General features: G+C 46.0%; 6 protein-coding genes across 6 annotated transcripts; 3 read left to right on the forward strand and 3 right to left on the reverse strand.

Annotated features, from left to right (window-relative positions):
• Positions 1 to 6,783: 6,783 nt before the first annotated feature.
• Positions 6,784 to 7,970, reverse strand: GLRG_11537 (uncharacterized protein; the record flags this gene model as incomplete). Its single annotated transcript, XM_008102238.1, has 2 exons — positions 6,784 to 7,211; positions 7,268 to 7,970. The coding sequence occupies 2 exons, from the start codon at positions 7,968 to 7,970 to the stop codon at positions 6,784 to 6,786; spliced, it is 1,131 nt and encodes a 376-aa protein (XP_008100429.1).
• A 1,152-nt stretch (positions 7,971 to 9,122) lies between these two features.
• On the reverse strand, positions 9,123 to 10,364 carry GLRG_11538 (endoglucanase; the record flags this gene model as incomplete). The annotated part of the gene is made up of 1 exon (XM_008102239.1): positions 9,123 to 10,364. The coding sequence occupies one exon, from the start codon at positions 10,362 to 10,364 to the stop codon at positions 9,123 to 9,125; it is 1,242 nt and encodes a 413-aa protein (XP_008100430.1).
• Positions 10,365 to 12,793: 2,429 nt separating this feature from the next.
• Positions 12,794 to 13,913, forward strand: GLRG_11539 (allergen; the record flags this gene model as incomplete). Its single annotated transcript, XM_008102240.1, has 3 exons — positions 12,794 to 12,999; positions 13,056 to 13,728; positions 13,785 to 13,913. 3 exons carry the CDS (start codon positions 12,794 to 12,796, stop codon positions 13,911 to 13,913), a joined length of 1,008 nt encoding a protein of 335 aa, XP_008100431.1.
• A 105-nt stretch (positions 13,914 to 14,018) lies between these two features.
• On the reverse strand, positions 14,019 to 15,172 carry GLRG_11540 (uncharacterized protein; the record flags this gene model as incomplete). Its single annotated transcript, XM_008102241.1, has 2 exons — positions 14,019 to 14,488; positions 14,578 to 15,172. 2 exons carry the CDS (start codon positions 15,170 to 15,172, stop codon positions 14,019 to 14,021), a joined length of 1,065 nt encoding a protein of 354 aa, XP_008100432.1.
• A 2,511-nt stretch (positions 15,173 to 17,683) lies between these two features.
• GLRG_11541 (alcohol dehydrogenase GroES-like domain-containing protein) lies at positions 17,684 to 19,316 on the forward strand (the record flags this gene model as incomplete). The annotated part of the gene is made up of 2 exons (XM_008102242.1): positions 17,684 to 17,844; positions 17,939 to 19,316. The coding sequence occupies 2 exons, from the start codon at positions 17,684 to 17,686 to the stop codon at positions 19,314 to 19,316; spliced, it is 1,539 nt and encodes a 512-aa protein (XP_008100433.1).
• Positions 19,317 to 19,766: 450 nt separating this feature from the next.
• Positions 19,767 to 20,792, forward strand: GLRG_11542 (uncharacterized protein; the record flags this gene model as incomplete). Its single annotated transcript, XM_008102243.1, has 1 exon — positions 19,767 to 20,792. One exon carries the CDS (start codon positions 19,767 to 19,769, stop codon positions 20,790 to 20,792), a length of 1,026 nt encoding a protein of 341 aa, XP_008100434.1.
• Positions 20,793 to 23,550: the final 2,758 nt, after the last annotated feature.

Here is a 23,550-nt window from a genome sequence, read left to right on the forward strand (position 1 = left end):
CTATATAGATTAGCTAGATTTTCCTTTATAATAAGCCTTTAAATACTTTTTTAGTAAACTCTTTTTTTTCTTATTACTAAATAAAGGACTAGTTAGTAACCTAAATAAGTATAGGCAGGCTATTAATATAGTGCTATAGGTATTAACTATAAGTAGTTTAGTTAGTATTAGTAAGAAATTATTTAAGGCTTAATTCTTAAAGGTAAAGTATAAGGTTAAATTCTTATAAGTCTTTAGCTTTATTATTTAAAAAAAAAGTGTTTTATTAATTAGAGGTAAGGTTTTAAGTAAAAGTTATTAATTTAGTGTTAAATACTAAAAGGCTGCTTTTACTAGTAGATTAGGCTATCTTAGTAATAGAGGGAAAATGTAAAGGAGTTTAGGGGTAGCGTTAGCTAATATATAACTAAGCCTAGAACAAAGAAAATAAGGGGGAGAGGCTAGGCTAAGGTCTAGTAAGGAAAAAAAGGTTTAAGATATTATACTTCTATCTCTAGAGAAAGTAAGAGTAACCTTTAAATAGTGTTATAGTAGTAATACTATATTAGTTAGATATATAACTATATTTCTTATTATAAGAATTTAAAAGTAAAAAGGAAAAAAATCTACCTTAGGGGGCTAGTAGTCTTACTAGCTATTATATAGCTATTTATTTTATTTATAAATTACCTAATAGTTCTTATAACTAGGGGTTCTTATTTCTTACCTTTTAGTAGGTCCTTTAGTGCTATAGGGTTTACTAGCTACTAGGGTATAGGTGTACTAACTACTAAGGCTTAGGGCCTTAGCTACTAAGGCGTAGTGCACTACCTATAGTAGCTATAGCGTACTTACTACTAAGGCGTAGTACACACTAGCTACTAAACTACGCTATAACCTTATTCTTATTTATATATCCCTTATGTAACCCCTCTAGCTATAATAATACCTACTATATAAGAAGGTATTTTAAATAAACTATATCTATAATAAATATAGTATATATAAAGTAGCTAAAGGGATTAACGCCTTTTATCCTTAGAGGATTAATAATAAGGTAATACCTAGATACTACACTAGTAAAGAAATACACTACTAGAAGGTTAAGGAGTATAGGCGTTAAACTATCTGCTGTAAACTACACCCTTAATACCTAGTAGTATATACTATAGGCGTAACTAGACACTAGTTAGACTACTACTATAATAAGTATAGATACTACTATATAGAAAAAGTATAAATATAATAAATATAGACTAAGGAGGCTAGGACCTACCTAAATTAGCTAAAAAACTTAAGACGCTAACTATAAACAGGGTATAGGTAGCTAGAGGACAAATAAAAACCTTATATATTATAATAATAGAAGATAATAGTTATATCTTCCTATAAGTCCTACTAAGCAGACAGCCTACTTAAGTTATAGTTAATAGTAAAGTATAAGTAAACTTAATATTACCTAGATTAGTAAATAAGTAATAGATTATATAGATTTATAAAGAATAACTATACCCCTTATAAATAGTTAAAGGAGAATAAGTCTAGTATAGTAAAGGAATTATTAATAAGGAGATAGTATACCTCCTAATAAATATTATAGGCTATAACTAATAACTTAACTTTAATATTACTAATATAAGAGGATTTAACGTAATATTAAGAATTCCTTAGTTAAGGAAATATAACCTAGATATTAGCTAGAAGTCTAGCTAACTTTAGTAAAAAGATTTAGCTATAAGGTAGCGTTACACACTATAACCCCTAAGTAAATTAGGAAAATAACTAAAGTATATAGCGTTTATCTAAAGGATTAAACCTATAAAAGATAAGTAATTTAAATCTATAAATAATAAATAATAAGAGAAAAAAAGGCTCTTAGTAATTCCTAAGATCTACTAAAAATATAACAAACTATTTACTAAAGAACTAGAAATAGAATTACTGAAGTATAGTCTATATAACTATAAGATTAAGCTATTACTAAGGACGTAACTAAAACTTAAGCTAATCTATAACCTTAACCTAACTAAATAAGAAGCTTTTAATAAATAGCTAAATAATAACCTTAAAAAAGGTTATATTAGACTATTAGACTTACTAATAGGATACCTTATCTTATTTATACTAAAAGAAAATAGTAAATTATAACTATATATTAACTATTAAAAACTTAATAATATTACTAAGAAGAACGCCTACCTACTTCTACTTATCTTAAAACTATAAGATTTACTATATAAAGTAAAATAGTTTACTACACTTAATCTTAAAGAAGCTTATAACCTAATTAGAATTAAAAAAGAAAATAAATAGAAAATAGTATTCTAAATATAGTAAGGCCTATTTAAAACACTAGTTATACCTTTTAGACTTACTAATACACTAGCTACCTTTTAAACTATAATTAACTATATCCTATAAAAAAAGCTAGATATATTTATTATTTACTACCTTAATAATATCCTTATCTTTTTAAAGAACCTTAAAGAATATAAAGAATATATATATTAGGTACTTAGTAAACTTTAAGAAGCTAAGCTACTTATTAAACTAAAAAAAAGTAAATTTTACTAGTAGAAAGTTAACTACCTAGGATTTACTATTACCTTAAGGGAAATCTAGATATAAGATAAAAAAATATAAGTAGTTAGGGACTAGCCTACCTCTAAGAACGTTAAGGACGTATAATTATTCCTAAGATTTATTAAGTTCTACTAATAATTCCTTAAAGAATATATAGATAAAATAAGACTACTTTAGTAACTTATATATAAGAACACTAAGTTTATATAGATAAAGAAATATAAAGAAGTATTTTATAAAATTAAGACCTTAGTCTCTTTAGAACTAGTTACTAAGATCTCTAACCTAGATAAACTATTTAAAGTTAAAACTAACGCTTTAGACTTTACTATAGGTAGATAACTAGGATAATAAGATAAAAAAAGAAGACTATACCTATATATATTCTACTTAAAAGCCTTTTATAAACCTAAATTAAATTACTAGATCTATAATAAAGAACTAATAGTAATTATTAAAGTATTTTAAGAGTAAAGACTATATCTATCTAGCACTAAGCACTAAGTTATTATATATACTAACTATAAGAACCTTTCTTATTTTACTACCTTAAAGGTTCTTAATAAATAATAAATTAGATAGTTAGAATTACTATTAGAATATAACTTTAAGATTATTTACTATAAAGGGATAAAAAACAGTAAGGCAGACGCCCTAAGTAGAAAAACAGACTATAAAGTTCTAGTCCTAGAGGAAACATAGGTTATTTTTAAATATAATAATAATAGTAATATTATACTAGCCTAGAAACTTATTATAATTAGTAGATATAGTAGTACTAGTATAACTAGAAGAATAACGCCTAAATAGATCTATAAGATATATAGTACTAAGGTATATAGACACTAAGGAATTATAAAAATATTTAAATAAATTAGATAATATTATAATAAGAAAGTTATATATAAAGAAGTAGCTTTAGTAATTAAAGACTATAATATATATAAGAAAAGTAAAAATCGTCCTTATAAGCTATATAAGTAAATTTAACTACTACTAGTACTACTAAAAGTATAGCACTTAATTTCTTTAGACTTTATTATTAAACTACTAAAGTTAAGAGAACCTCTTATAAAGACGTACTATAATAGTATTCTAGTAATTATTAACTAACTTATAAAGTATACCTACTTTATACTATACCTAAAGTTAAGTATAGTAGAAGACCTAGTGTATACCTTCTTAAAATATATTATTAGTAACTATAGTTTACTAAAAGAAATTATCTTTAATAAAGATAAGCTATTTACCTTAAAGTTTTAGAAATCCCTAATTTTATAACTTAGTATAGACTATAAACTATTTACTATATTTTACTTATAAACTAATAAATAAATAAAAAAGATTAACTAAATACTTAAATAGTATTTATAATATTATATTAACTATAACTAAAATAATTAAGTATTACTACTACCTATAGCCTAATTTACTTATAATAATACTATTAAAGAAAGCACTTAGAACTTACTATTTTACTTAAACTATAAATTTTAGCTAACTGCCTATAGAGAGCCTAGAGAAGGCCTATAAGTATTAAAAGCTATAGCTAATATTAATAAAATAAGAGACCTCTAAAGTAAAGTAGCCTTAGACTTAGAATTTATTAGGATATAAATAAAGAAATATACTAACACTTTAAGGATTAAGGGACTAACTTTTAAAGAGGGAGATAGCGTATACCTCTTATAATAAAATATTAAGATAAAATAACTAAGTAATAAACTTAACTATAAGAAACTTAGACTATTTAAAATTCTTAAGAGAATCTTAAACGTTAATTATAAACTTAACTTACCTAATATAATAAAAGTTTACTTAGTTTTTTATATTATACTACTAAAGCTAGTACTATAAAGGTTAAATACTAATAACTATATTATTATTAAACCTTATAAACTAAAGTATAAAGTTAAATAGATTATTAACTAATAATATAAGAATAAAAAGAAATAGTACTTAGTTAAGTAAAAAAATTATAGATATAAAGATAACTTATAGGAACTAGTTAAGAACCTTTAATATTCTTAATAACTTTTATAGGTATACTAAAGTTAAAACTTACTAAATCTAGATTACCTTATATAGCACTTTAGTTAACTATACTAAAGGCACTACTAGACTATACTTTATAAATAATAGTAGATTCTATTAGAACCCCCTTAGACTTCTTAAGAAGAGTATCTAGGATACTTTAACCTTTTTTAAACACTATTCTTTTTACCTACTAAAGATAATCTAACTTTACTAAAGACTTATCTATTTTAGCTTATACTCTTTATAGCGCCTTAGTACGTTTTTAAAGAAGCTATTTAGCCTTTTTTTTTATAATCTAATTAATTAGACTTAGTTAGAAAATAATTTACTATTACTTATTAAAATAAAAAAAACTAATAAGGAAAAAAGCCTTATACTTATAAATAGTATTTATAGTTATATTATATAAATAACTATAATAAGTATACTTATAACACTTTAACTTTTTTATAAGTATCTTATAATAATAACCTACTAACTAATAAAATAAATAAGGTATAATATTAAAACTAAATTCTTTTATTTTTAATATAAGCTTTAGATAACGCTATATAAAAGAAGCTTTTTAATAATTCTTTTTACTAGATATAGTATTAGTATAAAAAATTAAGGATTAAGATTAATAACTCCTTAACTTAGGAGATATAACCTACTTATATAGGTCTTAAGGATAAGACCTTTAGAGGGGAGACCTAATATTATAACCTAATAAGCTATAGGCTATATTACATTACCTAATAGGCAGATAATAAGTAGTAGTAGTATTTATATAAATAAAAGATAAGAGATAAATAGATAACTCCTTAGAAATAAAAGAACTATAGTATAGGTTATATAAAGATAAAGAAGTAATTATATAATAAGGTAATTACTATTAATTATAAAAGTAAGCGCTTACTAGTATTTACTAAGCGCTTACCTTATATAAGAATAGTAATTACTTATAACTATTAGTTAATAGGACTATTTAAGGAACAGCTAGGACTTATATATAAGATAGACTTAGATACACTTAAGGACAGACTTCTATAGCTCTTTAGTAATTAACTTTATAATATATTCTCTAAATACCTTTTAGTATCTAACCTTAGTAATTTAATTAATAAAGAGCTATATAAGCTACTTTTATAACTATTAACTATATAACTAATTACTAAGTAATTAACAGACTAATAAGATAATAATTACTATTACTAAGTATCTCCCTCTGCTTACTATTAGTAGAAACCCTACTGCTTAGAAACTAGCTATAATATTAGTGTAGTAGTTAACTACTATCTAGTAATATCCTTTAGTTTATATCTATTATAAAGTCTACTAAAGGTTATTAATTAGGGTGTTTACTATATATCTATAACTATTATTAAGTGCTATAATCTTACTTAGCTTATCCTTTAGGTTCCCCTAAGTTATATTTATTATTAGTCTATATAGCGACACGTCTATACCTAGCTTCTTCTTAAGCGTCTAAGTTATCTAGGTAAAGTCCTTTAGTAGTAATACGTCTGTAGTGACTATAGCTAGGCTTAAAGGGTCTATAAACCTCTTACGCTTAGTTAGTAAACCTTTACCTATACTTAAGCTTAAGATAGTAAACATAGCTGCCGCTAGTAGTTAAAGGCCTGGCTGTGGCGTTGCTAGCAGCGGCAAGGCCAGTAAGGCTGGCCCATCAGGGGCCGGCATAGCCTTAAGGTGGCTTACGTAAGTAATATAGGTGTTAAGAAAATAGGTGGAGTGCACGCTTGGAGACTAACAGCTCCAAAACGTGACGGGTAAAAAGGAGGGAAGGTTGACCACTACGACGATGTCCACTTCTTCCGTAGTGCAGATTGAATTTTTCAACATCCCCGGCTGTGTGTTCTACTGGATTATGATTTCTCGTTCACAAGTATGTGCCATTGATCCCGAGAAGGTCGCAGGTTCGAGCCCTGCCACGGTCATAGCGATTCATTTTTGCAATTGTACCGAGTTCCCAGACCTTTGTAGCATTGCATCACCATATTGATATTGTGCGTGTTTATTGCTTGGTTTGCTGTAGAACCTCATGTAGACGTCTTGAGTCTGTGTATGGAGGGCGCTTCCGATGATAACTTTTACCGCCATCCGCTGTACAACCAACCTAAAGCCGCATAGGACCTTCAATGGACAATCTGAATCTTTTTATCGTAGCCAACATTCGGCACCTTATGATTTGTTTTCTAACCCTAACTTTTGTCGCTGTTCCCTCATTCTCAGGGTGCAGTCTGTGTTCAACGGTACATCCACGCCGTCGACTGTTTCCATCATTGCGGCCACAATCCGTTCTGCAGGGTTGCAATCCAAATGCTTTTCGTAGCAGGTCATATATGAAAGCACTCGCTTAAGAGATTTTAGCAGGTCCATGATGCTCTCGTCTGATCTGATCTCAACCTCTGTTGCTCTGGACCCTCGGACGTATATCAGTCCCGCAAACACACTTCCGAGAACGATATAATCGCATTTCTTGTCTCTGGTAACCGGGATGTCAGAAATACCGACACACAGCCATTTGCCCTCTATTAGCCTGTCGACTAGATGATTCAGGTGTGATGGCAGGTCCAAGGCCAGCTGGCTTCGTTTTGTACGGATGGTTTCTGAAAAAAAGGCGTTAGATCAAATCCAATCGCAAACTGCATGTATCTCCACTTACCAGATATCAAAGGCGAGCCAAGAAAGTCGTGAGTGTAGTCGTCCAAGCGAACACCATCAGCTGTCATCAGGTGGCCCTCCTCGTCGGCGACACAAGTAAGTGTGATTTTGGCAATCATTTTTTGAAAGAGCCGCTCATCGCCCAGTGTCCAAGCTATGCACGCAAGCATCCCAAGGTCTCTTCCGCTCCGACTGGTTTCCGCATTTTTCAACGCGCCATACCACTGCGCGATCCAAGGTTGCAGAACCTCCTCCATTTCGTATAGGCTTGCGAGACATAAAGTGTTGTAGATCTCGGTGACCGTAGCATCCCTTGGTACCTGATGGAACTTGGAATGGATGATGTTGAGAAGGATGATGAGTCCAGATGACTTGTCATACTGACAAGCGTAGAGCGATGGAGTGCACGCCCACCATTCCCCATCGTGCGTTATGGTCTCGGAAGACATCTCGTAGAGCGACCTTTTCCAAAAAGAGGATGAGCGCCGTAGTGTGTTGGAGCAAACGCGGAATGATAGAGTGTCGCCAGACGAAGGGTCGGCTCCGGTGCGCAGTAGCAAGTCCCCGTTGGGGTCTATCTTGATCTCATCCTCGTCTGGCAGAGTATCATCCGACGGTGTTTGAACCCATTCAGTCTCCGTGTCGCTGTCGTACTCAGCAACCACATCAGCCGCTGGACGAAGGGCTAGGTTCTTGAGCGCCATGACTTTGATGCTTCAATCATTCAATTTTGGGTGGTAAACGAGGAACATGGCCAGAGAATAAAGAATCTTTGTGATGATGGCGGGCTGTTCAGTGATGTCGTTCGAGACCGGCACCGCCCGCCAAGCGCGTCAGCACGGAGGTCACGGGGCGTCTTAGGATGCCATGTCGTGTTACATGGTTGAGTTTACCGGATCGTAAACTCTGTGTTGCGTGAACACTGTGCAGATGAGGGGACAAGAAGCGCACGGAAGTGCCCGTTTTACGTAACGATACAGGCTCAACCATGGATATTTTGGCCTGATAGGTTGACGGTCCTTGGCATCTCGTACATGGAATCGACGACGAGCAAGGTTGACTGCATCATTTCCATAAAACCCCCAGGAAAGCTGTAACCACCCAACCGGGAAGGACCCGGGCTCCGGTGGTCAGGCGGGATGGACCGTAGGGCTTGGCCTTGTTCAGGTAAGAGGCCAAAGCTTTGCCGCATACGTAGTTGGCCGTGGTATGTGCATCGTAAGTTGAGACTCATTGTGCGGAGAGAAGTTGGGTCCGGGCACAAGAGTAGGTTTTATGAACTGTTTGACTTTCACAGCACCGGCTACATGTTGAGAGCTGCTTAGCTAATATTTGTTGGGTTCACAGATGCTAGTAACTACCTTTTAAACAAAGCAGCATGCAAATGTGGTATTGAAAACTGGAACGGGGAGTTTAGTGATCTGATGAGGCACAACTGGCCTCTTTAAAATGAACAAGATGTCTAAGTTGCTGATCAAGCCTCATTTGAATGTCGAGTTGTCACAATTGGTTGTTCAAACGCGAAGAAAGGGTACAGTGACATGTACTAAGTCTGGGCTCGCCACACAATGTGGCATCTATTTTTTTTACCAAATTACTTATTTCAAAAAAAAAAACAAAAAGCATGCAGCAAGGCTTCTGGGCCGCTGAAACCATTCCACACATGATGTCCGCAAATCTGACATATTTGGAGGGGAGACACGATGATATAGGACTTGCTCTCACGAATAAGCTGTTTTCGTAGTCTCTCATTTTGATCCTCATCCGATCATCACGAGTCTGCGCCCCGCATCATTCCTAACACAGCAAAAGGCACTCGAGACTCCTCTGCCGACCTCTTCGTATCTAACGCTGTGTTATTTCATTATAGCTGGCGAGATCTGCAGCCCCTCCCCCTCCCCCGCAGTACACTTGAAACCTGGGGCGATTGGTTGCGGACCAGTCAGCTTGCCGCCAGTGCACGTAGCAAAATGAGTCTCATCCGGCAAACAGATGAGGTAGCCCTCGGTACAAGTACCGGGGAGTGGCTCGGGTACACTCGGCGATAAAGTTGTAGTAGATGTCGGTCTAGCGGCGGTCGTGTTTGTGAGGACTGATGTGGCAATGATGGTAGCAGTTACAGTGATTGTGACCTCAGTTGTTACAGTCGTAGTAATCGGCGCAGGGCCAAATTTGGTTGAGACTGCGGTGTCGGTGGGAATCGTAGGCTGCATAGGATGCCTCTCAGATGAAGTAGTTGTCCCAGCGACAACAGACGAGGCAATAGAAACAATAGAGCCCTTTGTTGTCGAACTTGAGGCAGCCGTTCCAACCGTGCTAGAAGTAACGCTACCCCCAAAAGGCGGTTCTACTGATGATCCTGCTCGAGGGTTCCCATCACAAGGCTGCTTAAACAGATTGTTCTTTCCCTCGGGGTGGTCGACATAAATGCCAGAATTGGGGAACGCAATGGGAATCTGCGCGTTCAAGGCCTCTCCGGTGGTACAGCCACCGGAGACATCACCCATGTTCGCCATGAAAAGCTCGGGGAATTGTTCGCGCCTGGCCAACGACTTTCGGCGGCCGGCAAAATCATCACGCTTTTTTCTCATGCCGGTAATAATAACAGGAGCACAGTTCATGTAGTACTTGGGCTGGCCGCCAACCCTAGCGAGCCAGATCCAAGCAAAAACATAGTCGCCCGGGATGATACTGTTAGGGATCGTGAAAGGGTACTTATCTTTGTTCGGGCCCTCGAGGTTACCCTTCTGGTTGCGAGCCGGACATCCGCCTTCGATAGAGTGGATGACCATCCATTTTGAGTCTTTCGTTGGCTTTGCATCGGCGCTAAGAGCAAATTGGCAGCTACCGCCCCCATGTACAGCCTGCCCCTTGAAAATTTCTTCGAAAGTCTCCCCGATGGCCATGAGCGTGGGAGGTCCGTCAATCTCGTATGTAGCCCCAGCATGTGGCATTTTACAAGGGAAGTCGTCGCCTGTGCTAGAGATAGGGTTAGTAGGACCGTCAGCGGCAAATTTGAAGGGCTTTGGGTTCTCAAGAACGACGTGTGCCAGGACTTCTGATGCCAGCATCGAGAAGAGGATGAATACTTGATACATGCTAGAAGGCGTGTTGTTTATTGGAGGTTAGAGAAATCGGCAAGAGGGAGGATCGTTTTGTGACACAAGTCGCCTTTCACAAGACACAATGAGCCGTAGAGCTCTATTGGGGAAGTATTCCTTCGGAGCCTGAGTCTTCTAATAGTGCCAATGAGCTGCGAGATATGCGAGAAATCGCTAGCTATTTATGGCTACTCGCGATCGTTCCTGACGTGCATTTATGCTTGTGATTGATCACTTTCTCATTGTCAAAAACATGCAATGTTTACAGATGTATTTTGGCCAGTTGTCGTTTAATAACGGTCTTTCGCAAGTGCTTCAGTCAATCCTTCCAAGGTGAAACAACAAACGTTCTTCATGCTGTTTCTCTCGGGAGTCCTTGAGAAAGCTCTTCAGTTCTTTGACCTTTTGTGCATCATAAATGGTAACCGAATCCACCTTTCACAAAACCCGCGGCAGATAACAGATATTCTCTTTGTCCAGCGTTTCTGTACAGCGATGGGCTAGTATAATATGACAAAACAAATGCTGCCAGTTGCCTCAATACAAAAAGAATAGTTCGATGACAGACAAATTGCCAATTTACTCGGCCACGCATTGTTCAGTACGGTAATTATATGATGACGAGTTTCCTTCTTTGTGTGTATGTGTAAATCCTACAGACCATGATGCATTTCATTCCCCTCTCCTTTACCTCATGACCTTTTCCTAAACGCGAGACGGCTCCACCCTTCGGCGAACCTCTTGATACAGACTGAGGTACGTAAACAAGACAGACGGTCGGTCTCAAGGTCGCACAGGTAATGATACTACAACAAGTTCGGATAAGCAGAATATAAACCCTTGATACAGACCTCATCCCAAAAAATGCATTTCCTGAAGAGAACTAACCGTCATCCGAGCCAGGGCACACCTCGGTTATGCAAATGCTTTACTTCAACTATCAATTTATGTCTAAGACTTTTGCTATGACTAGCCTGAACTGATGGGCGCTACGCTGAAAATGGCTGGGCCTAACAAAGTTGGGTTGATAGGTGTGTGTACTGTGGCGTAAAAGCTGTTCATAATTGGAGTAGCCATTGGAATTTATGTTCCGTCAAGGGGGAGCGACAATTCTATTGCTTCATACGAAGTGCTGTCTCAGCTTGAAGTGAGACACACACGGCTTGGCCAACTGGGAGACAACTTTGTCATGATGGGCCGAGGCATCAACAGGTGACATCGGTGGGCTGCCAGTAGCATCGATACACAAATTATCCTGCCAGCAGAAGCCTCGAGTCACTGCGGCAGCGGCGCCAAAGCTGCAGACGGGCATCAGAGTGGCCGGAGGGCCGAGACCACGGGCCCTGGGGCGAAATTCAAATACCAGTACAAAGCTACTAGGAGCACTAATTACATGTCATCGAAAGTCTGGCGGTGATCTGGAACATGTGCTTCTGGTTGAGCGTCGGTACGCAGGCTGAATCACAATGACAAACACAAACGGTCAATCAAGTAGGAGCTTGCCACAGAGTGTATCACTGGCCATCCTACTAGTTCAATGGAGATCACTGTTAGAGAGCATTGACGTGAGGAAAGCTGTCGCAATCAACATATCATCGATTGGGAGGGACAGCGGATTTGATTCAAACCGATCACCCTGGATCAAAAGGACCGGCAAAAATGCCAAGGACAATCTTAACCAAGCTGTCACTTCGTTGTTTGCCCCAAACTAGTGACAACTAATTCCCCGCGATCGCCGCCGAGGGTTGGGGTCGTCGCTATCCGTTTCCGACGATGTGGTTTGCAGCCGCAATCCCTTATGACGCTTCCATCTGGAGCTAGTGTCGACGCCACGGCCGTAGGAACACTTTAAGCAGCGAACAAGGTCTCTTTCCGTCGGCAGGACCCAGCGGACCAGGCCAGAAAGGCTCAAGCCACATTCCCAAGTCTCCGATTCATCTCAGATGTTCCACATGCGGGCGCCGCGCCAAGCACGCTCAGTTGCATTGCGACGTCGTCAGCGGCACACCTGTAGCTTGGTTTCGAAAACCATACCAGCTGAGCGGTTCGACACTTCAGCACTATCGTCACACAGCATGAGGCCAATGCGCCCCCGTTGGAGATGATCGTGACCCAGCAATGACGTGCTGCATCGAACTCGCCAGCCTCCAGTTGGACACTGGGCCCAGAGGAATGAGAATGGAATTGGCAGAAGCCACGAGCATCAGTAGCGGCGGTACGGCTTGATATCCAATGCTGAATGACGTTGAAGTGTTGCAAGTGATGCGCCACTCACTTGTCAAATGTTGAAACAATGAACACCGTTGAGTTATATAAACCTGGGGTGGTCCGTTGTCATCAATAAGGAGTTCTTCTGTATCACTCACGAATCAAACCAACTCAACAACCACAACCTCTCAACGAAGAAACCACCTAAACCAGCAAACATGGATAAAGCAAAGCAAGCCGTTGCAGGAATTGTATCCAAGGATGGACACCACAAGACCACCGTTCATGAAGATGTCAACAAGGCCGTCACTGAGGAGCAAGTCCGCCCTCACCGCCACGAGGAGATCACCACTGCCGTTGACAAGGAGGTTCACCAAGACCACCACCACACCACAGTTCAACCTATCAAGGACAAGCAGGTTCTGTAAGTCACAACGGCCCCTCTTCAACGCAGACTGGTCAACTGATTCCGCACCACAGCCCTGAGAAGCACCTCCACAATGTCGTCCCTACTGCACACAAGTCTTTCAACCACGAAGACAGCAAGGAGACTAAGCACACCCTTGACCGCGAACATGCTAAGTTCAAGGACACTTCTGTCACCCACGACACTACCCACACCTCTACCGCCGCACCTGTGGTGACCGGTGAGCGTGTCCACCACCACGTTCACGAGCACATCCAGCCCGTCATCCAGAGGGACGTCGTACAGCCCCATGTCGTGCACACAACTGTGCCAATCCACGAGACACATCACGCTAAGCCCGTCCACCATGCCGCTACTACTCTCCCGACCAAGACCCTTGAGGAGTTCAATCGTGACAAGGGTGGCCTTGACGGACATGGACTCCACAAGGTTGGCGAGTTTGACGGGTGCCCCGACAAGTTGGACAAGGGCTTTGCGAAGACTGAGCACGCTGGGGTAGCCGGAACCCACGGCCACTCCCACGGCCATTCCCACGGCCATAAGGGTTCGGATAGCGTCGCTGCAGCCCAGGCTGCCAACGCTCGCCACACTGTAGGTGATGATTCCAAACATGTCAGCACCACCCAGGGAATCAGGCATGGAACTCACCCGACTGGTGTTCAGAATGATCCCGCCCACACCACCGGCACCGCTGCCACCGGTGCCTCCTCCCTGAACAAGGCCGATGTATGTGGAAGATTGAATGCTCTCAGAATACTCATTTGAAACTAACCATGGTGTAGGCCAACTTCGGTTCTACGACCACCAGCACTGATCGATATGACGCGACGGGCAAGAAGGTTTCCCTTGTTGACAAGTTGAACCCCTTCAAGGATGCCGATGGCGATGGCAAGAAGGGCATCATGAGCTAGACGACAGGTGCTTTTGCTGTTTTATTCAGCTAGTTACTTGTGATATTATTGAAATACAACATCTTACACTTTAATCCATTCTATACCCAATTCGCAACTGCAGTTTTACGCTATTAGTAACGACAGGCTCCATTCGCTTGGCTTTTGCGAACGTGGCTTGTCCAGCCCCAGCTCTTCCCGTCTTACCTCCATCTTCTCCACGCTCATCTTGGTCAACTTCACAACCCGACCGCGCGTGAACTTGTTGAGCGCGGCGATAATTCTCGGCGCCGGGTTGCATTTTCTGCCGTGCTGTTCATGAGAGGAGATGCCCTCGGCGATGGTTCTGATGGTGCCGGCAAACTTCGCCACGCTCTCGCCCTCGCTCACCGGCATCGTCAGTGAAATGGAACCTCTCGTCTTCGCCATGCCCCTGACGAGGCTGCCGAGGATGATGTCGTTGCAATCCGCTCTCTCGTCGGAGGACGCTTTCTTGTCGACGCAGCAGCCTGGACCCGTCGTCAACTTGGCGATGACGTCGTTGAGCTGCGACGGGAGTGTGTTGAAGATCTCTTGGTGCTGCTTGCGCAGGAAACCTGGGTTATGGTAGTTAATACCGAGCCTGGTTTTCTTGTTCTTTTTTTCTTCCTCTTTTCATCAGCGGACAACCGATCATCAAGCTTACCGAGTAATCCCGGAGGACCGATAGGGTCAGAGTCATCCAGCACTACGCCGTCAGCGGTGACCATCCGGCCGTCTCCGTCGATCGAAGAGTACAGCAACAGCTCCTTCATCATCTTCCTGTGCAGCTCGACCTGGCCCAGCTCCCACGCGACGTACGTCAGCGCGGCCATGCTCTCGCCGTCCGTCACGGCGGCACAGCTCTCGGCCACGTCCAGCCACGCGTTGGCCCACGGCTTGAGCGCCGGGACCATGTCGTACTTGTTCGCCATCTGGAAGATCTCGTACAGCTCGGCCAGGCCGGGCGTGGCGGGCACCAGGGGGAAGTTTGCGTGTATGATGTTCAGGACGATCTCCAGAGCGTCGGGGTCGTCGTCCGGGAGGTGGACGAGCCAGGTACCGAAGGCCGGCTTGGACTCCTTGAACGGGCCGAAGAGCATCTTCTTCCAGACCTGCGACGAGCGCCGCAGCGCGTTCGCGCAGACGCGGAACGACCGCTCGGGCAACCCGGTCTGCTGGCCGGCGCGGAGGACGAGGTCGCCGTCCGGGTCGACCTGGACCTCTTCGCTCGTGGAGTCGACGCCGTCCGCGTAGTTCATCGAGATGTGCGCTATGCAGGCAGAGATTGCTTCGATTGCTGATTGCTTGCAAAGTCGTGAGGGTTGCCCACCACTCGCTGATATTCGTACGTCATGGCAGGGAAAGTGGAGGCATAGTGTTTTGTCACCAGGCCCAAAGCATTGACACCCCCCAAAAACTTGGCAAAGTTGGAAGCTCAGAAAATCAAGATACCTTTTTCTAATGGTTCCGGGGGTATCCGTGCATGGCGAGGTCGCAGTGGCGGGCTTACATACGCGATTCTATTTCGTGGACCTGTAACAACTGGCATCGCAAAGACAAGGAAGGTTTCGACAAGATTATAAAGGAATTAGTATAAGATCATGGACAACTCCGTCGAGGTATTAGTCCGGGGTGGGGTAATCCTCCTTGATAGCCCAGATCAGCCTAGTAAAAACCTCAGTTTGGCTCCACTGCGGTACGCTCTTCGTTTTACTTCCCGAAAGCATGGCCATCTGGAAAGGAAGGCAAGTTGGAAGATTAATTACTGTGTTTCCAGGGGGCAGAGGGACGCTTTATGGGTGAAATGGTGCAGAGTTCGTTGCTGGGCTACGTTTAGAACGGCAGACAGCAGTGTCTTTGATAAGTCATGACATACGCCTCCTCGCCCTGCCTATGCGGAGAAAGAATGCCAAGTAAGGTTTGACACTATATAGATATATTGACCATGCGTGTGACATCAAAGGGATTGGATGTTATTGAGTTTGTCTCCTAGACTCCCGCTGTCTTCTCTCTACTAATAAAGCGTTACACGAAACCATCTTGCTCGTTGCCTTCGAGATAAAAATGCAAGATTGTCAGACTGATTTGACTATCCTGTCAGGGTTTACCTTTTCTAGAGGTACACTTGAAAGATGGACTAGTGACTAGTTGCCAGAGAAAGCAATAAAAAAAAAGAGAGTATACACCATAGCCTTTACAACAACCCTATCTGTTATTGACCCCAGTGCTCAACACCTGAGAACCGACCCCCGCAGCTCCTGGTCTCGAAGCTGGGACGATCACCATCAGATCCCCCCCCCCCCGATACCTGCTTGAACCTGTATGGGGACGATCCATATCGCCAACAGAGCTTAATTGAACGAAAACACACCCGATTGTCCAACATGCTGCGCTTGCAAGGATTCCCGGAGCGATTTGTGGCAGGCTTCGGACTCTTGGGGTGGGAGGGGACAACCCCCACTGCCACTACCAGAAGCATCGATCACGTCAGCTGGGCAGACAAGCACACACGCATTAGACCGAAATCACGAGCTGGTGAATTAATCAGCTAGCCAGGCCTGCATCGGCGAGAAAAAGGCCCTATCGAAGATTGGCAACAATCTTGCGACATGTCGTGACGGGCATAATAGTGGAGCATTGGGAGAGGGAGGGAAGGGGTTGGCTGTGGTTGCATCCCTCTCTATCTCTCCCCCCCTCCCTCCCCCCGGCTGTCGTTGACCCAGCTCGGCCGCATTAGCCTTCCTCTTCCGCATCGATCGGGGGGCGGTGCGCGGCAATCCGCTTCAGTCGAGGGGCATAGAGAGAGAGAGAGAGAGAGAGAGGAGGAGCCGGGACCAATGCTCGCGGGCGAGTAATAAAACCACGCGCGCAGGAGGTAGCCCTGCTGCTGGCGAACTTGGAACGCGTCAAGAGGGACTCAAAAAGAAATCACCATGAGCGTGTTAATAGAGAGTGCACGGCGCCCCCTCTCATACGATTCAGGGTTGATAATCTCTCTAGGCTGGTAAAGGTGCCCCCCCCCCCCCCCCCTTTTTTTCCCAGTTAGCCGACCATGTATATCTCAAAGTTCGTCGGAGTGGTGCCGAATGTCATTCGGCTTCTTATCGGGGATCAAAGAACCTTGGCTTTTGGAGGTCGCGTTTTGGAGAGAGGAAGGGGTTAGCCGGATTGTGTGTGGTCGATGGCGATGCAGCCATCTTGGGGAAGAATCACGCAATGCGGGACTGCAAGAGCACGTAATTCTTCCCCCCTCCAAAAAACGACGCCTAGCCGATCGACAACCCTCCGGATATCGGGAAAGGGAGGGGGTATTGTGTTTAAACGAGGTAAGAGAAAAATGTCTCTTATCTTCTTCAGGGGAAAAGGGAAAATGTAAGGGAACTTTGCAAAGAAGAAAGGGTAAAGAAAGAAAAAAGGGGAAAGTCCAACAATTTCATTGTCTACGTGATTGGAGGATCCCCTTCCAACTTCTTCTTCCTCCCGCAGTTTACTCGGAAGCTTCGCCCCAAGATCACTGAAACTCTCTTCATTACGACTCGACCCAAGCTTGCTCTACTCTGCATACCTAGGCAGTGCAAGGAAAGATATTGCCCGAGGAGGCGCCATACCCGAGCGACATCCAACGCCTGCATACAAGACAGCCACGTTCATCCCGTCCCCCCTTCCCTCACCGGGATACACTCTCCTCCTCACCTTACCCTTTCACCCGACCAATGAGAAGGACGAGGCCGTAGAGCACAGGAACACGGGAACCGAAAAGAAAGGACGCCATGGCAGAGATACCGCAGACGCAGACCGTGCTCATCCTCCACGCGGCCAAGCAGCCGTACGAGACGATAGATGGGTACGAAGTGCCTGAGATCCAAGATGAGCGGGAGGTGCTGGTGAAGACGGAACACATCGGCCTCAACCCGATCGACTGGAAAGCGCCGTATGTCCCCCTTCCACGCTATACATATCGGCGTCAATCACAAATAACCCTTTCTTCAAGCATGTTTGCTGACAGAACGGTGCGATACCTGCAGCGACTTCAACTTCGCGATCCCAACCCTCCCTTACATCTCGGGCCGCGAGCTCGTCGGCCGTGTGGTCCGCCGACATCCGTCGTCGCGGAGCCGGCTCCGGGAAGGCGACCGCGTGCTCGTCATCTCGACCGACTACCGCGACCTCCGTAAGGCGGCCTACCAGCAGTACGTCGTGACGGCGGATTTTAACGCGTCGCGAATCCCTCGCGGCATTGACGGCGCCGTCGCGCCCCGCGCCGCCGCTACTCTGGGCGTCGCCTTCGTCGCCGCCGTCCTCTCGCTTGGCGTCTGCATGGGCGTCGACTTTACCGGCGTGCTGGGCGGACCAGACCTGCTCCAACTACTGCGCGGCCCGGTCCCCGCCGAGGCCCTGCCGCAGGATATCCGCGCCGAGTGCCTGAGCGGGATCCAGGACGGCGAGCGGGCCACGGCCGGCGACTGGGTCGTCGTTTGGGGCGGGTCATCGACGTCAGCGAACCTGGCCGTGCAGCTCGCGCGGCTGGCCGGGCTGCGTGTCGTCACCGTCGTAGACAAGCTGCGGCACGGCCTGCGGCTGGCAAACCACACGGTCCTGCGGCCCGACCTGCTGGTCGATAGTCACGACCCGTCGCGCGCGGTCGATATTATCCGGGCCAACGTCGGGAAAGACCTGCGTTTCGCCCTTGACACCAGTGGCAAGGAGTCGGCCGGCTGGCTCTTGCGCGCACTGGCGCCAGAGAAGGGCGCCAGCAGCGCGCCGCCCAGTCCGCCTGACACCCCTCGCAACAGTGGCCCCACGCGGAAGCACCTCATCGGCCTGACGGGCCTGCCGAAGGAACAGGCGCCTGAAGCGGTCGCGTATCACACCGTTCCCATCAAGGTCTTCCACGAGGTGCCCGCCGTCGGTGAGGCGCTGGTCACCTGGCTCGAGAGGCTGCTGGAGAACGGACTCATCAGCGCCCCCGAGCTTCTCGGTGTGGAGGAGGGCTTCAACGGCATCAACCGCGGCCTCGACAGAATGCGGAGGGGCGAGATTCGCGGCGGGAGGATGGTCGTGAGCCTCGAGCCCGAAGGAACGGAACAGGTCGTAACCAGAGACCCGAATGTGCCCCCCGCGCGAGTCGACACGCCCGAGGAGGGAGGCGTGGAGAAGCCCCAGCGGTCTGGGTCATCGGCGGCATCGAGTCCCGAGTTTACGTCCCAAAAGCTCGCCGACGCAGGCGTCAGGAGGGGAAGCGCGACGTTGTGGCAGGGCGGACCCACCGTCAGCTCGGTCCCCCGGAGCGTGCCGGACGAGCAGCTCTCAACGGAGGAGCCAGCGCTGCAGACAATGCAGAGGAGGGGCTCGTTGTGGCAACCCAAGTCAGCGGCGATCGATGCGGAGAAGCCCCTTTCATGACGGAGGCGAGTGAGTGGAGGAGAAAGGATGCAGCCTCTGGAGGATAAGGCTGAATGACGATATGAAAGAGAAGATGTTCATACCGGACACAAGCTTGAATTAGAATGAACCAGTAGACCGAATCTTGAGAATACCATAAGAAAAGTGATAATAAGACGTCGATGAGGCGTGATTGATGTGAAGTCTCGGTCTCACCTCACCTCGGTGAAGCCGGGGAATTGTGGCTCGAATTGATGCCGGCGCGGGGGACAAGCGGGGTTTTTCCGGCCCCCCCTCACCGAGCGAGCTGGTGCCTAGGATGGCCATGATGTCCCATCCCCTCAGATGCTCGACGTCCCGTCTCTTACCCTCTTGTCTCCTTCGCATCAGTCCACCCCGCGAGGTATCGAACCCTTGTGATTTTCAAACATCTCCAACCTCACTACGACCACATATAGGCAGGCGTCCGGGATGTCGATCTGTCAGACGGAGCGGCAGCGACTCCCTCAGGAGCTCGTCTTGCACATCATCGAAAGGCTTCTCCCGCCGAATGAGACTGCCATCTTGCCCGCCTCACACAGCGCAACGAGGGCGCTCGTCAACTTGACACTGGTATCGCGCTCGACGTATGGCTTTTCCACACGCCTCCTCCGGAGGCGGTGCATGCACATCGACTCGACCAAACGCCTGAGCCTGCTTCTGCTCAGCCTCCTGTCTCCGTCGCTCAGCAGCCTGCCGCCCACGCTATCCCTCAAATGCATCACCTCCCTCTACATCAGCCCCTTTGGGAAGTCGCTGGACGACAAGCCCACGGCGATGTGGGTACGCGAGCTCTTCTGCGAGGTCTGCGACACGCTCAAGAGACTCGTGGTTGACATGCCGTTTGGGAGTTTGTCAGGGTACAACGATCACCTCGACGTGAGGCCGACGCTGACGGACGGGTTCCAGAGGCTGTCCAAGTTGGAGGAGCTCGTATGCATGCGAGACTACCCGGCCCTGACGTTCATGTCGCGGACCTTCACCGTCAACTGCTGGAGCCTTTGGCCCAAGCTGCGGCGCGTGGCGTTGTTTAAGGCTCCCGTAGGGAGCCACTGTTTCTGGTACGACACGGCCAACACGGCCTCGCTGGAGCACGTCGTGCTTGTGCGACCGTTGGATCTGGAAACAGCCAATATCAAGGATGACTACAATGAGGTGCTGCAGAAGTTCGACCATCTGGTACCTCGCAAGCTCAAAGTAGTTTTGGCGGACGTAGAGAGCGACTTGGCTGATGTACAGACAGCGGGTTGGGCAGAGCACGACCCGGAGGGGCTGATTGTTGTCGAAAAACACCACATTCCCACGTCCTTCTACGGCGACGAGGCAGTGGATGAGGTGTGCTGTGGCTGGGTCAAGACAGCTGCGCTGAACGGCTCGATATGGAGCTGGGAAGGCCAACCTATCGTGGGTGCGCCGGGTGATGCAGGCGAACAGATTGTGTTAGCAGCAGATGCATGATGGTTGCGTCGGGTTACAAGATCACAGGTCGTCAAGATATCGGGATCCTCCTTAACGAGTACACTGCAACGACTCAGCCGGTTGGTTGTTTGAACCACTACATTCTGCAGAGTCACTCGGCGAGACTCCTCAGCTGTCGCCTCCAGACGGCCGTCGACACGGCTACTTTGGAGCGGCACGACCGCGCAAAGGAATCCTGCGCCGCCAGATGACGCAACGCGAACCACGACGACGCGTGTTTTCGAGCGCCAACAGGTGGGTCTAAAATGCCATCGGCTAAGCACGGGAAAACGTCCACATGCCTTGGCGGCCAAGGCATGCTTGCAACGGCTGACAGTCGCCCGGATGAGCCTCAGTGGCACTGGCGAGAAGCGGCAGAATTTCGGCCATGGCTGTCAAGGTATCAGGCTCTCACAATGTCAGCATTACAGCATCGATTAATGTGACCATTAAAGCCGTGCCAAAGAGAAACTAGACGGTGCTGCGCCTTGGCGGCGAGGGGCCCGAATGCGGGGGTTCGAGACAGGTGTAGGTAATAGATAATGCTGGGACTTTCGGACACAAATAGTACCAAGCGAGGGGTAAAAGTGACTAGGTAGACGTTGGTGCTGGGGAAAACGTCTGATAGCTCGGACAGATCGGGAGATGCGTTTCGGTCAAGGTGCAGCTGCAGACGACGGACGGCAGACGAATGGGCGGCAATGCTGGTGTAGAATCGGTCCGATGATTGGCAGGCAGCTAAACTAGCCAAGGCAATTGTATCCGTATGTCGGTAATACCATGGGAGTAGAGACCGCGATGAAGAGCTCCTGAGGGCCACGGGGTGACAGAAGGTCGGAAGACGTTAGTTGCATTGGAGTGATTCGCTTCTCCAAGAACCCCCCCCACGGTGCCTCGGCCCTCGTCCCCCCTCCCCCCAGCCAGCCCAATCAGGTGGCTCGGACGGTGTACAGGCCGGCCATTAGTCGCGAATGATGGGGCGTCACCTTGCAGTAGTTTCTGGAGTGCGATTGATCGTAGAAGTAACCTACGTTGAGTGTTAGTACAGCCGAGAGCCTCTACGGTGATGGTGATGGTGATGGTGAGCTTGGTGACCGGCTGAAGATGACTGGCAGGCGTGATGGTGCGAATACCTACCTGCCTACCTACCTGTGGGCAATGGGCAGGTACGTGCCTAGAAAGTCGATACGTACCTGCCGCGTAGTAATGGAACACCGGTGGCCGAGGTGGCCGAGCGGGTGGGGCGGAAGGTGCCGGGGAGCGAGACACAAATAGCCTATAGGTATTATGGAGAAGTGATTCTGGGGTTTTAACAGGTACTTGTGCACTACTCCGTAGCTGTACCTTGCTTCACACTTGTACCTGAATTACGTAATTTACTAGCTTCCTTACCTAGTGTACGCAGCAAGTCGCATCAAGGAGTGCAGGAAAGTAAGGGTAGCCGGGGTTGCCGCATCTCACTCATAGGACCGCCCTCCGAGCACGGCGCATGGAGAGCGCGATTTCTTCAGCACCTGCCCATTCGACGTCTTTCCGAGAAAGAACAAAAGGAAAGAGCGGCACTCCCTGTGCCCCAATCAGCGACAGCAGAAGAAGCAGAAGACAGTATCCGTATAGGGATGTGGAGAGAGAAGGAGCAAAAGAGAGGAACGAACGGTAAACGAGGTGAGTCTGGGGGTGGAGCCCGTTTGACGCCGGCTACAGGGACGCCGCTTTTAAGCAAGGCGCGGGTTTGCAGATGCCGGCCCGGGGAGAGGAGAAAAGAAGAAGACGACGAGGAACCATTCCAATGAAAGTCCATTCACGCTGTGTTGTTCTTGGCCCACGATAGTGCCATCGTTCAGAGAGAGAGAAGCGAGCCTAGTGGCATGGGCAGGCTATGGTCCCAGCCCTTTCTGTCCGTGTCCGTACCTATCCAAGTGTCGTCTCCTGGACTCTGGCTATGTCAAGACGAATAACACAGAGTGAACAAACGCCTAGGTTTTTCCTTAGTAACTTAGGTGTTTGAGGGCGGTCTTTTCGTCGCTCATGTCCGGCTAATAGGTCACCCACCCTGTCCTCTTCCATCCTTGTTCCGTCTGCTCTTTCTTCTCACCAAAACCAATCCAAGCCGATTCAGCCCAGTCCAGCCCGTCCAGTCCGTCCAGCTCAGTCGAGCGTCTTCCTGATGACTGCTGACTCACTGTCGCCTCTCCTCCTATCCCCGTTACCTCACTTCATCTCATCCGGACTCATTTAGATGGTAGAAAGGGGGGAAGGGGAGGGGCACTCGGATGCTGCTGCGCTCCTTTAGCTGACAAGGAAAAAGGAAGGAAAAAAAAAAGAAAAGAAAAAAAGAAACACACCAGGCGTCATTTCATGCCTGCCCATCGCATTTACACTACATCTCCGCCGGACCCGGGCGGCCATCATTCATTTCCCCCATCTTTCATGCTTTGCCAATCTGCAAGTATCTCCCCAGCACACTGGCACCCGACACTACTATGTAGTGTACCTACAGCCACTCACCGACCCGGACTGTGGTTCTCCAGTTTACCCCATTTTTTGCTCTGCGCACACCCCCCATTCCAGCACCCTGGTGTGGTTCTGTTCCATCACAGCTGTCTGTCCATCCCAGACCAGACCAGTCCACCTCTTTCTGCTCTTCTTCTCCAGTTTCCAGTTTGCAGTCTCCGTTTTCGCCTCACCTTTTGCTGTCGTTCCCTCCTTCTCCTACTCCTCCTCCTCCTCGCCCTCCTCCACCCGTTTACCGTTACTG

Source organism: Colletotrichum graminicola (assembly GCF_000149035.1).
Source record: "Colletotrichum graminicola M1.001 genomic scaffold supercont1.93, whole genome shotgun sequence".
In the NCBI taxonomy this organism is placed as follows: domain Eukaryota; kingdom Fungi; phylum Ascomycota; class Sordariomycetes; order Glomerellales; family Glomerellaceae; genus Colletotrichum; species Colletotrichum graminicola.